The sequence below is a fragment of the Aquila chrysaetos genome, chromosome 23, assembly GCF_900496995.4.
Source record: "Aquila chrysaetos chrysaetos chromosome 23, bAquChr1.4, whole genome shotgun sequence".
NCBI classification, from domain to species: Eukaryota; Metazoa; Chordata; class Aves; order Accipitriformes; family Accipitridae; genus Aquila; species Aquila chrysaetos.
Genome location: NC_044026.1, coordinates 3,871,197 through 3,883,990, shown reverse-complemented (window position 1 = coordinate 3,883,990; position 12,794 = coordinate 3,871,197). Strand labels below are relative to the sequence as shown.

General features: G+C 36.9%; 1 protein-coding gene across 7 annotated transcripts in view; it reads left to right on the top strand.

Moving 5' to 3' along the window:
- The window catches only part of CCDC138 (coiled-coil domain containing 138), a 47,056-nt gene that overhangs the window by 9,582 nt on the left and 24,680 nt on the right, over window positions 1-12,794 (top strand). For 6 of the 7 annotated variants that reach the window (XR_005931215.1, XM_041119517.1, XM_041119519.1 and 3 more), the window contains exons 7-12: window positions 1,573-1,692; window positions 3,138-3,215; window positions 3,296-3,406; window positions 5,538-5,702; window positions 6,472-6,588; window positions 7,637-7,826. Coding sequence is in view for 6 of the 7 variants with exons in the window: in XM_041119517.1 (XP_040975451.1) it covers window positions 1,573-1,692; window positions 3,138-3,215; window positions 3,296-3,406; window positions 5,538-5,702; window positions 6,472-6,588; window positions 7,637-7,826 (781 nt within the window). In the remaining variant the exon portion in view is untranslated. Of the gene's footprint in view, window positions 1-1,572; window positions 1,693-3,137; window positions 3,221-3,295; window positions 3,407-5,537; window positions 5,703-6,471; window positions 6,589-7,636; window positions 7,827-12,794 lie in introns of those variants that run through there. The other variant, XM_029999214.2, reaches the window with a different exon arrangement.

The following is a 12,794-nucleotide window of genomic DNA, read 5'->3' as shown; positions in this document are numbered from 1 at the left end:
CATCTGGCAGGAGTGAAATGGTATAGCTGGTTATGATATGGATGACACCACCCGATTTGATTATGGAAGTGGATGGCTTAGACATCCTGGCATCACCTACAGCCCTATGGCTTAACAACTGTATTGGTTCTTCTTACCTTTTTTTCTCTACTGATTCTTCCTAGAGGAGCTGTTTAATTTTAAATAAAGCTCTTAACTGTGTATATAGAAAACGAAAGTGAAACATTCTGTGTGATGTGATAGGGTGCACTCAATTACATGTTGGCAGCGTCTGCATATTTATTGGTATGAAAAGGGGATCTGTCATTTCATACAGACGAGAGGATGAGAGGAAACAGTTTCAAGTTGCACCAGGGCAGGGATATTATGAAAAATTTCTTCACCGAAAGGGTGGTCAGGCATTGGAACAGGCTGCCCAGGGAAGTGGTCGAGTCACCATCCCTGGAGGTATTTAAAAGACGTGTAGGTGTGGTGCTTAGGGACATGGTTTAGTGGTGGACTTGGCAGCGTTGGGTTAACGGTTGGACTCGATGACCTTAAAGGGCTTTTCCAACCAAAACGATTCTGTGATTCTCTGTCTTCTTAGGCAAGTGTGGGTAGGTGCTTTAGACAAGAACGTCCTGCCTGCAGCTGTTCTGATCCTATTGGCTGCAGAAGAGCGGCATTTGAGGAAAAGAGGAATTGTAGATAGTTTTCTTGTATAGCTGGAATGGAAGTTACTGAGCTTCCAAGCAGGAATATAGAGAAGGATGTCTTCAGGGCTTGCATCCTTTAAACTTAGACTGTACTTTATTTTTGTCATTTGCACATGTAAGAAGAGAGGGTATGACTGGAAATGGAAAAGTAGAGAATGAGTGGGTGAATGAGTGAAGAGTAGTGAATTCATGGAAGGGGAGAAATGAAAGATAGTAAGTACATATAGCTGCAATATTTTCCGTAAAATAAAATTTTGCCATTTTATCAAATCTGAGGTACTTAAAGAGAGCACTGGTGTCCAGAGAAGACTAAATCTAAAATAAGATTCAGGGAAAAGAAGTGGATACGCAGGTTGTAGTTAACAATTCATGTGCTTGTGCTGTAAACCAGAGCGCTAGTCTACGAGGCATAGGATTAGTTTCTTGTTCTGTGTGATTCAGAGTGAGCTAAGCCAGAAAAACTAGCTGAAACCTCAAAAGTTGCTGCAAAACAGAATCACAATTTTTTGTAATTATATGGAAGAATAAGCTGTAAATAAAAGCTTTGTGATTGATTCTAGTTCACAAACACTACCCACATCTGACTTGTTTGGGAAATGTACATATTGATATAATCTGTTTTGGGTAGAATCTGGAAAGAATAAGAGCAATAGGCTGTGCACCTTCCTATCAGTTTCTTTATAGACTCTTCTTAATATGCAGTGTGGATGTTGTTTTTCTCACTACTGGTTGAATGTGCAAATTTGGCCTTGCAGAATTACAAACTCGATCTTTGAAAGTTTGTCCTATTATTTTAACACTAAAATGGAACTTAGCTTAGAATTGTTTCTAAAATAGTCTCTTGTAAATCAAATTTTTAAATTTGATATTTCTATAGCAACACGAGGCAGAAGTTAAACAGCTGACAGAAGCCTTGAGAGAAATAACTAAAGAAAATAGGAGGCTGAAGTCATCATTTGATACCTTGAAGGAAATGAATGACTCTTTAAGAAAACAGGTAAAATTAGTTATTTCCTGTTATCAATAATTTTATAAGTTACAGTCAACAATTTTAAATATTTGAATAGCTTAAGTTTGCAAAATTGCTGATTTTTTGTTTCTGTAAGACGAGAATTGTATGAATGACTGAAAGTACTTTCCGCACTTTTTTCCTAGTACTTGAAATTTAGCCTTTCTAATCTTTTACAGTACAAAAAAAAAAGTTGGAATAATTCCTCTGACCCACTAGCAACAGCTAATTGTTAGGAAGGACAAATCCATGTCCTCTGATGCAAATTGAGAGTGGATGGAGGGCAAGTCTTTTATAACATAATAGAATCCACCCTGTGCTGAATTGCTGTGCTGATTCTATTAAGTAAAAAGTAGCATGTGTATTTCTAACTTCATGTTTGCTCTATATTTTGTTATTTTTACAAATGTTAATTAAGGCAGTACTTTCTTAGTTCTTAAACTGGGACAGTGGTTCATAGTAATACAGAGAGTAAGAATTGTCATCTCACTTGTCTGTTAAGTCTGACCTAAAATGCTGACACAAAATGCTATCTAAACTATTTGACCATTTTTTATTCATTGAATTAATTACAGTTCTGATAGTCTGAGTACAATAAAAATCTACAGCAGAGCCTTATTCTTTCTCTTAGAGAAAGTCAGACCTAACTCCTAGAATGTTGAATGGTTCTGGTGCAACCCATCTGTCTCTGTTTTCCCCTCACTGTAAAAACTTTGCATTTCTGTGCAAACTGAGGGCTTCTGCGATAAACATGCTGTTCATGGTTGTATGCATAGAGCATGTTTCTTATATTTAAATGGAGGTTGCAGTTTCCCCTCATCTTCTCTCACAGAGTAAATTGTTTTTGTAGCATACTCAGTAACTGTTCCATTCTTCAGAGAAGAAAACTTTCACCCTCCCCATTATGAAGGCTATTGGACCATTCTTGAAATGTGCGCTCCATTTTTATGTCACTTCTTCATGAAAAGTAATCAAATGTGTAGTGCCTTTATATCTAGATTGGCATTGTAGTGCTTATTCTTCCCCTGCAAACTGAAAGATTGGGCTACAGGTCAACAAAGAGCTACTGCTGTCTTATTTATCCTGGAAACGGTTGCCCAGAGAGGTGGTGGAGTCTCCCACCTTGGAGATATTCCACAGCTGTCTGGGCATGGTCCTGGGCAGCTGGTTCTCAGTGGCCCTGCTTGAGCTGGGGGCTTGGACCAGATGACCTCCAGAGGTCCCTGCCAACCTTAACCAGTCTGTGATTACTGAGATTTGTTGAGGAGGTGGATGATGATTTTGTTTCTGTCACTTTACGTACTCAGAAGAAAAAACTTGAACTTAAACACTTTAGCTGCTCAGCAGCCACATCAAATTATTTCAGTATGATAATTAAGTCAAGAAGTGAGTTTTGAATTTACAGATACTTTAATATTTTCTGATTCTTTCAGTTAAGTGATGTAACTGAGCTGAACAAGAAGTTGGAAGGTCAAGCAAGAAAAGTACAAGCTCGTTTAGAGAATCTACAAGTAAGGTTTGTTCTTACATGTACCAGCTTCCTTTATAGGTAACAAATGAAATATAATTCATTGTTAACATTTTGTTGTAGAGGAAGCATGAATTTTTAATGGTACGGAAGTCTAAGGATATATGTCAAGTGGTGCAACAAAGTAAACCTGTCAAGCAGAAAAAAGTGATGGTAACATCAAAAATTGCTAAGGTAAGAATTGAGCGGTATGAAAGAATCATTTGAGAGAAATTAGGCAGTGGAACATTCTCTGTGTATCTGCTACAAATTACAATATGTAACTTCTAATTTTATTTTATAAGTGAATTAGTTACAGTAAGAAAAGATACAGGTTATACTGGGGGAAAACGGGCAGTTAAAGAATTAAGCTTCTTGCTAAAAATAAGTCTGTTGGATTTCATATTGTGTATGTATATAGTATATGTATATATTTTTATTTACATGGTAAGTTTTCCTCTTCCTGTCATGTCATCTTTCGTCTGTCAATTTAAATAATATCCTGCTTACACTGTAGCTGGTTTCTTTCACTGTGTCAGAGCAAATCTTAAACTCATTCTGGTTACTGCTACAGTACAGCACTGTTCTTATGAATAACACCAGCTAAAAACTAGTCAGTCCAAAGTATCAGATAAAGAATTTTAATTTTCTGAGCCAAAAGTGATTGTACTACTGTTATTTTTTTGAGAAATAGTTTTTAATGAGGGAAAGAGAATAAATGCAGTGTTCATATACAGTTCCAAAATGATCACCTTGTTTTCCTTAAAATATCTTCTTACATCACTTAATGAAATGCTTTCTGTCTCCATGTTGTTCCATTTAGCAGCAAGTCCTCTGGTAGTACTCTACCAACATCTCCCAACTGCTAATGATTTTCCCCAGCTAGAGGCTAAACTGTGAAATGGTCATACGTAGGTTTTTGTGTACTTCGGTTGCAAGTGAAATATAAACAGTATCAGTAGTTATAGTTCTGAGTGAAGAGGAAAACAGTTATCTAAAGGTAAATACAAGAAAACTTTTGAAATCTTTAGAGAACTGTTCATGCAGCCTGTCTTCAGGCCTCTGGATATCTTTTGTAGAGTGTTTCATTGCAGTGTAGTAAAGGGAGAGAATGACAATTTCATGAAGTCTTTGTTCTTTTTCTAACAATGCTAATTACCCAATTAAATTTTAACAACAGTGGATTGTATGAAATAAAGCAAAGGAGGTCTAGTGCATTGAAATAAGAACTTCCACATGCAAAGGACACAAAAGATTTTCCTGCAATTCATTTGACCAGAATTATAAATTATAAAATGGAGTGGCTCCGTATACGAAATATCTTTTCCCAGGCCTTTTATAACCATTTGTCTAAGTAGAAAATAAATTATGTGCATATTTTTTCACACCCAGAAACCATCACAAATAGTACCTGATCTGCACTGGGGGGGGGGGGGGAGGTGTGTGAGAGAGAGAGAGATGATGCAGGGGTCTTTCTGGATCTCTGTAAGAAGGGCCTGACAACAAATGGCTTAATGACATAGTTGTTTTAATAAGACAGAGTAGGAGGGGGAATATAGGTAGTGAGTAAATCTTACGTCCCTTCAGATGCTGGGAACCTTGTGTTTGTGCAGCATCAGGTGGAGCCCAAGTGGATTTTTCCCAGGGCACGCTGAGCAGGTCCTGTCCGTGGAGAGAAGCTCCTTTTTGGCCATTCAAGCTAGGATACAATTTTCTTACAAGAAAACAACTCTATTCACGAAGGCCATTCGCAGGAGAACTTCTTGTTGCCCTTTTAGACAAAGGCAAGGCCATGCAGGAGGCGTGATCGCTGGTACCAAGAGGGAGCTGCCCGCAGGCTCCTGTCCCAGTGAGCTGGCTGAGTTATCCTGCGGCCAAGCACGGGATAAACTGTGCGGTTGATTGATCTGTGCAGCACAGGTTAACTGTGAGGTGGGTCTCTGACTCCTCCAGGTACCGCGGTCTCCCGCTCAGGATTGCCACCTTCCACCCCTTGATCCACATACAGTTTACCTTTCCCAGAAATATTATAAGTTACAGGTGATATTAATAATATACAGGCTTCTCAAACCCTAGGTACAAGGCCCAACAAAGCACACATGGCCTGTTCAAGATCACTGTTTCCTTGAATATAACATTTTCTGCAGGCTCCCAATACAGTAACTTACCTCCCCAGATTTTATCAGGCATATACTCATCATCCTTTAAATTACGCATAATATTTCAGAACTAATGTACTCTCATATATTTCAGTCTGTTACTGTTTTGGCTTAGAAAAATCATTAACTTGAAAGCTGAAGTATCTGATGTTGTGGATGTATTACAGCTACCATTGAATTCACAAGTTTATGAGCTCTTAACTCTTCTTATGGATTGGATCTCAGACCAACACCTTAGCAAAATAAAAATACAAGAAGAAAGAGAGGACACTCATAAATTTATGGCTACCCAGACCTCAAAAAAATCCTGCACCCAGGAAAGGTGTATGAAGGTAAAGGAGTTTGGATTATTTCCTTGTGTTAATACGTTTTCAGATTTATGGGGTTTTTTTAATGATTTTGAGACTGTAACAGGTCAGCCTGTTTTATACATGCTTTGGATACAGTAATTAAAACAAAATCACTGTTAATAAGTCAGTATTCATTCCAACAGTGAGATATAATAGATAATTTATCATTTGTAAAGCATACAGATACTTTTTAAGGAAAAGTGTGGTGTTCAGTCTCAACTTGAGAGTTTCAGCATTCTATTTCAAGTCATTTCTGTCAGTTGATAATTTGTGTTGTTTTATGTGTAATACTGTACATAATTCCTTTTTTCTAAGGAGGTGAACATGTCTAATTTAAACTATTTTTGTGCCTATATTAGATACTAAAGTTTCAATTTATGACTGATAAAAGGTGATGCTATGCTATACTCATAACACTTTTATTGTTTTCTTTCTGGGCATACCAAGGTTTGGAAATTGGCGAGGTGTTCAGAAAATCTTTTATTGTTTTTCTTCATTATAGAATATGTAGATTTATAGTAATTGGGATTGGATTTACTGAGATTGAGCTCACATGATCTATCTCCACTTTTGCATGTAAACCTGTAAAATCTGTTACCTGTACTGGATCTGGCCAGGGAGTATTTGCATATATAATCTCTTGAACTCCAAGAGAAAGTTGGGAGTTTGGGTTGGTTGGTTTTCACTTGTGGTTAGCTTGTACAGTAGTTTCATATACTGCATGTAATTTTACTTTTGTATATTTTTACAGCTTTTGCCTATAGCTACTGAGCAACTCCAGTGGATGCCATTTGTGAATCCTAAACTACACATGTCTGTGATTAAATTTATTTACTGGTCTATAAGACAGCTAGACACTGGTATTCAGGTAAAACAAGTAGTCCTCTTGCAGTATGGTTTTTTAAAAACTAAATTCACAGAAGATATTAATGAATTTTGTGTTTTAACTACATACGAAAAGTAGATGTTTTAGGTAGTATACATAAAAGAAACTCTGCTGTCTTTGCAAAGCATAAATTCATAGTGTTTACCACAGATAGATGGCAAATGAAAAAAAATAAATTCATTTTCAAGTTAATTTTAAACTTTGCATTGTGTATCTAAGCATAGTTTTTGTAAGTATGTGTGAACTCTGTTGTGGTGTCTAAGCATCTCAGAAATTATATTTATATATATATGTATTTACAAAACTTTTGCACTAGAAAAGGCAATATTTTTATGTTCACTTTATGCATGAGATTTGTTGAAATTGATGGAGGTGCTATAAGAAAATATTTAGCAATATAATAAAGAAAAACACAGTAGCGGTACTGTATAGACTCAGTATAGCGCCTAGTGCTGTCAATAGTGCTTTTGCTAAAGCAAAAGATAGGAAACTTTGTAAATATGTTGAGTTTAAATTCAATAGAATAGTAAGCTGTTCTTTTTAGTGCTGATAAGAAACTGTATTTTAAATGAGCATATTGTGAAGTTTGATTCTGAAGTAATATTTCTGTATAGTCTATGGTGAAAAGTCTGGTAGATCTTACCTGTACAGTGTTCTTAAGCTTCATGTTTAGACCTTGATTCTGTAAATGCTTTTACAGGATATAACTTCAGGCAACCTTACAAAGTAGAGTTGACTAAAGCTGAGCTTGTTCTGGAACCAGAGGAAACTTAAATAATGTCACGATATCAGGGGCCCTCACTAAATAGTCTCTTTGTGAAGTATGTCCTGATAAGGCATTGTGATAACATTGTTTCACTGCTTTTGAGACACAAAGTAGCATCTCCTATACAGATTATATTCCAATACATGGTCAAACCATTTGCTGTTTAATATTCAGTTGCTAGGGGAACATACATATCTCTATATAGTACACAGGATTTCAGTGTGTTTTAATGTTTACACTAACTGTGTGCATTGTTTGAAACAGCATGCAACAATGACATCAACAATGAGGAGACTTGGTGAAGATATTTTCAAAGGCATAGTAAGTAAGGGAAACCCACATAGTTCTGAACAGTCTACAGAGAGTAAATCAAAATCGGCAGCTTTCTTTAAGAGTTCCTGTATGCCTTTGAGGTTTCTGTCAACTTTAATTGTGCTTAAAACAGTGACACAAGGTAAGTTCTGATTTTTTTATATTTATTTCTTTATTTCAGTCATATGCCTGGGAAAAAAAACATTTCAGTGATACTGTAGAGTCTATTATGCTTTATTAGCGAAAAGTGTTTTTACTTGAGTTTTAATAACTTGTGAAATAAAATACACTGGAAGCAAGTATGAATCTTGCTAGTACTCATTTCATGTTGGAATTTATGTTTTCCTTTTAATATGATGACTTCTTGTCAGACAAGTCAACTTTTCTGAAGAAGGGGAAAAGAGATGTTGGTAATTCTGTCAAACTATCACTACAGCAGTCATTGGATTGCCAAGATCTTTACTGCATAGTATGGCACAGCTTGTTGCTCTTTATTGTGATTTAACCCCAGCCAGCAACTAAGCACCACACAGCTGCTCACTCACCCCCCATACAGTGGGATGGGGGAGAGGATTGGGCAAAAAAGTAAAACTTGTGGGTTGATATGAGAACAGTTTAATAGAACGAAAAGGAAGAAAATAATAATGATAATAATACAATTAAAAATTACAAGAATAAAAGAATTGGAATATACAAAACAAGTGATGCACAATGCAATTGCTCACCACTGGCTGACCGATGCCCAGTTAGTTCCCAAGCAGCAATCCCCCCAGGCCAACTTCTCCCTGTTTATATACTGGGCATGACGTCCCATGGTATGGAATACCCCTTTGGCCAGTTTGGGTCAGCTGTCCGGGCTGTGTCCTGTACCAACTCCTTGTGCCCCTCCAGCCTTCTTGCTGGCTGGGCAGGAGAAGCTGAAAAATCCTTGACTTGGTATAAACACTACTTAACAGCAACTGAAAACATCAGTGTGTTATCAACATTCTTCTCATACTGAACCCAAAACATAGCACTGTACCAGCTACTAGAAAGAAAATTATCTCTATCCCAGCTAAAACCAGAACACTCTTTGGAAACTGAAGTAAGTAGCAGATGTTGCACAGTGCTAGTATTTCACTGTCCTGTTTAAGCTAGTCGGTTGTTTACCTATCCCTTGAAAGGCTGATCAGCTGCAGTGTCAAGTGTTTCTTTTCTGACATAGTTACAACTTTACTGCATTTATCTTTATAGGTAAATCTGATGTTCGTAGGTATTTCTGATGTATCTGTAGTCACATAAAGCAAGCCACTTGTGTAGTTGTCATGGTTTAACCCTAGCTGGCAACTAAGCACCGTGCATCTGCTCGCTCGCTCCTCCCTGCCCCTTCTTAGTGGGATGAGGAGGAGAACAGGAAAAAAAGAAAAGTAAAACTTGTGGGTTGGGATAAGAACAGTTTAATAATTGAAATTAAAAATAATAATAATAATAATAATAATAGTAATCATAGTAATGAAAAAGAAGAAAACAAAAAGAGAAAAATAAAAACCAAGAAAGAGAAGTGGTGCACAATGCAGTTGCTCACCACCTGGTGACCAATGCCCAGCCAGTCCCCAAGCAGCGATCAGCCCCTCCCGGCCAACTCCACCTAGTTTATATACTGAGCATGATGTCCTATGGTATGGAATATCCCTTTGGCTAGTTTGCGTCAGCTGTCCTGGCTGTGCCCCCTCGCAGCTTCTTGTGCACCTCCTCACAGGCAGAGCATGGGAAACTGAAAAATCCTTGACTTGGGATAAGCAACGACTAAAACATCAGTTATCAACATTATTCTCATACTAAATCCAAACCACAGCACTGTACCAGCTACTAGGAAGAAAATTAACTCTATCCCAGTCAAAACCAGGACAGTAGTGGATTATAATTGTTAGATTGAATTGTGGTACAATATATGTCCTGAAATTGCTTTGTCCGTTGGTCTAAGTTTAGTATACAGTTCATACTCCAGCCCTTACCTGTCTGCTGCTCCCCTCTTCTCCTACCAAGTCTGGCACTGCAAATGGCTATCCATAAAACATTATCAACGTTGAAAAATGCTGCTTTATGAAATTGTCAGTTCTTGATATGATTGTCCATTCGGATTTCACTGTTAAATAGACTCATTTACCAAGGCACCATGTTCTGTCTGCGTAAAAATGTTTTGGACTTCAAAGCCACTTGTCTAGCATGAAAAGTGGCCTTTTTATCCAAAATCTTCAGAATTCCTATGTTGATGTAGTATAGTAATGTACTTTGTTAACAAGGCAAAAGCAAAGAAGGTCATATCAGGAGATAACACAGCTGTGAAAATAGTGACTTCAGCTTCAGATCATGACAGGTTACTCCACTTGTGCAGTTTTCAAGATGCTGTGGCAAATCTTCTCAGTAGAGCCTTCTTTGAAAACTGATATGATCTTAAAAGACTTAAAAGACATTTTCTTTAAAGTGATGACAAAAATGGACTGTTTCCTGTGAGCTCTGAGTGTTGAGCACACGATGAGAAGAGGCACAAACTCAGATTTTTAATGCTTTACTTCCTTATCCTTTTGACATAGAGATTGGTGTACACTTTTCTGTCAGAACTCAGAGAAGAAAAACCTTCATTCAATGTGATTTATAGAGATATTTAAAATTAACTTACAGATTAACTTTGGTCATTTAAACAAATTCTTACCTATTTCTAATTTATATATGACTTCTTTGAACACTTCAACAGTAGTATGTAATCTGAATTATGCTTGAAGGTTCTTAATTCGTAAATCTGCAGATTTGATGAGTAATCCAAAAGTATGTCTTATTTTGACTTCTATTATTAGCTTTCTCTTCTGATTTAATTGTTTTAATTCAATAATGGCTTCAGTGATTGTTATGAAGCAGTTTTGTTCACCTATGCAAAAAGACTTCATCAGCATAAAAGCAGCAGAGTTGATAGGTCCCCTCTGAATCCTAAATGCAATATAATTGCCACATATTATCAAGTTGAGCTTCTGACTATATAAAGACTTGATTTTTGTGTGTATTTATTTCTTGGGGGGGGGGGGGAGAAAAAAATTCAAATATCCTCTTAAATAATATAGTCCAGACAGCCTTCAATGCCTGTTAGGGGATTATTGTATCTAAAACAGCTACATCATTTTCAGCTCACGCTTCTGCCTTTTGTTAACCAAAAAGAATCAGGGGGGGTGTGTAGGGGGGCATCAGAGGGTGAGTGACTCTTTCCTTTCACTGTGATTATTTTCTATTTCCACTTTGTTCCCAGGATCCTCCCACTTTTCATACTAGCAGATATGTATAATAGTAGTGTAAAGTAGAATTCTCTACTTAAAACCTATATAATTTTGTGTTGGCAAAGAAATAGAGGAAACTGGGTCTTCCCTGCCTCATGGGAGAGGGAGAAGGTAAAAGTTTCAAAGTAGACACTACAAGTTAACAAGAATCAGATTGTGTCTGGACAGAGTGAGAAAAAACTGTGGAAAATATATCTCTCAAGAGTAGAGTAACTGTTCCCTCAGCTGATTTGTTAACTGCTGCCTTCAGTTATGAAGCCTTTTCTCTCTTCAAGAGAAATAGGGAACAAGAGGTGTTGCAGATGCTTTTTATGGCAGTCAGGCAGAAAACACAAATTATATACCATTAAGAGCAGGTGCTACCTGCAGCAACTTGTGTACTGTGGTGCTGCATAACCGGGATTTTCTGCAAGAATAAGTTTTACAAGGATAGCATAAGAATGAACATATCTATAATCCTTTTTCAACTCTCTGTGATAACGACTTATTTTTCCCTTTTCAAAGACATTTTAAAAACACAGATCATTTTGATAGCAAATAATAGTTCAGTGGGGTTACAACTGAGCAATGTAACCTAACTTCAGAGGTGGTCCTGCTTTGGGCAGGAGGGTTCGACTAGATTCCAACCTAAATTATTCCATGATTCTATTTTTGCTACCTTTTGTTCTCAGAATGGTTTGTATTTTACAATGTCTTTACTAGTAAAAACGCATCCCTTCTGCTAGTAACACAAAGAGATGGAGACAGGTTACAGAGATGTTAATTTTCAAGGTAATCCTGAAAAACCATGCCAGAATGTCAGAGTCAGATGCCGCCTTTGCCATCTGATTTTTTTCAGCCCTTGCATGAAATGTGTTATGAATTTTGGGACATTTCTTAGACAGCAGAGATCCACATCACAAAATTGCTACAATCTCTGGTACCCTGATTGACACTAAACAGGGATGCCAAAGATTTTAAATCCATAGATAATGAACAATGTTCTTGTTCATGGAAGTCATCATTCTGGATTAGATGGTTAAGCAGATTAGTATGTCTTTATGCTTAACTGACCTGTGCAGTATTTATATTGTGAGTATTTACAGTAAACACAGGATTTAAACATGGTGGAAGACCACCCTGACATCATTAATGAGCAAACACAGTATTTCAGCTGTTGGAGGGAACTATTTCAGTCAAGATATTTTGGTGAAGTGTGATAATTGAGACTTACATTTCTAGAAATGTTTGATAAAAATGATGCAAAAAGAATTGCAATAGAAAGAAATTATTGCAGAGACTTACCCTAAGCAGATGAGTGCTCTTGATTAGAATGAATCAGTTCAGTTTCTCATGGTTGCTTTTTACTGCTGGCTTCTATAACATGGAAAATATGATCTGTTGTTAACATATGTCAAATATCACTGTGTATGAATTTTTATCACTCTGACCACATGGCACTAATGATCTAGTGATAAAGTAGCACATTGGTTTGAACATATATCCCATTTCCTTCAAAATGTCAGTATCCAGCAGATGGCACCGCAGTTAAACTTTTGCTAGGGATAAATTGTTTCCTTGTACTTAATTTTCTGCACTCCAGATGATCAATGCTATTCCAAGATACTGAGAAAGATTTAACATCAAGAAATTAAGAAAATTAGATTGGTTCACTTAATCTACATTCTTCGTATAATTTAGTGCACTCCACAATGGATGAGTATATAAAGTGTATGCACTGAAACTTAAACTACAGCTTTTTATAGAAAGGAATGGGAGTAGTTGCTCTCATGAAAGTAATTGCTCTTATTCAGACAAATCAGCCC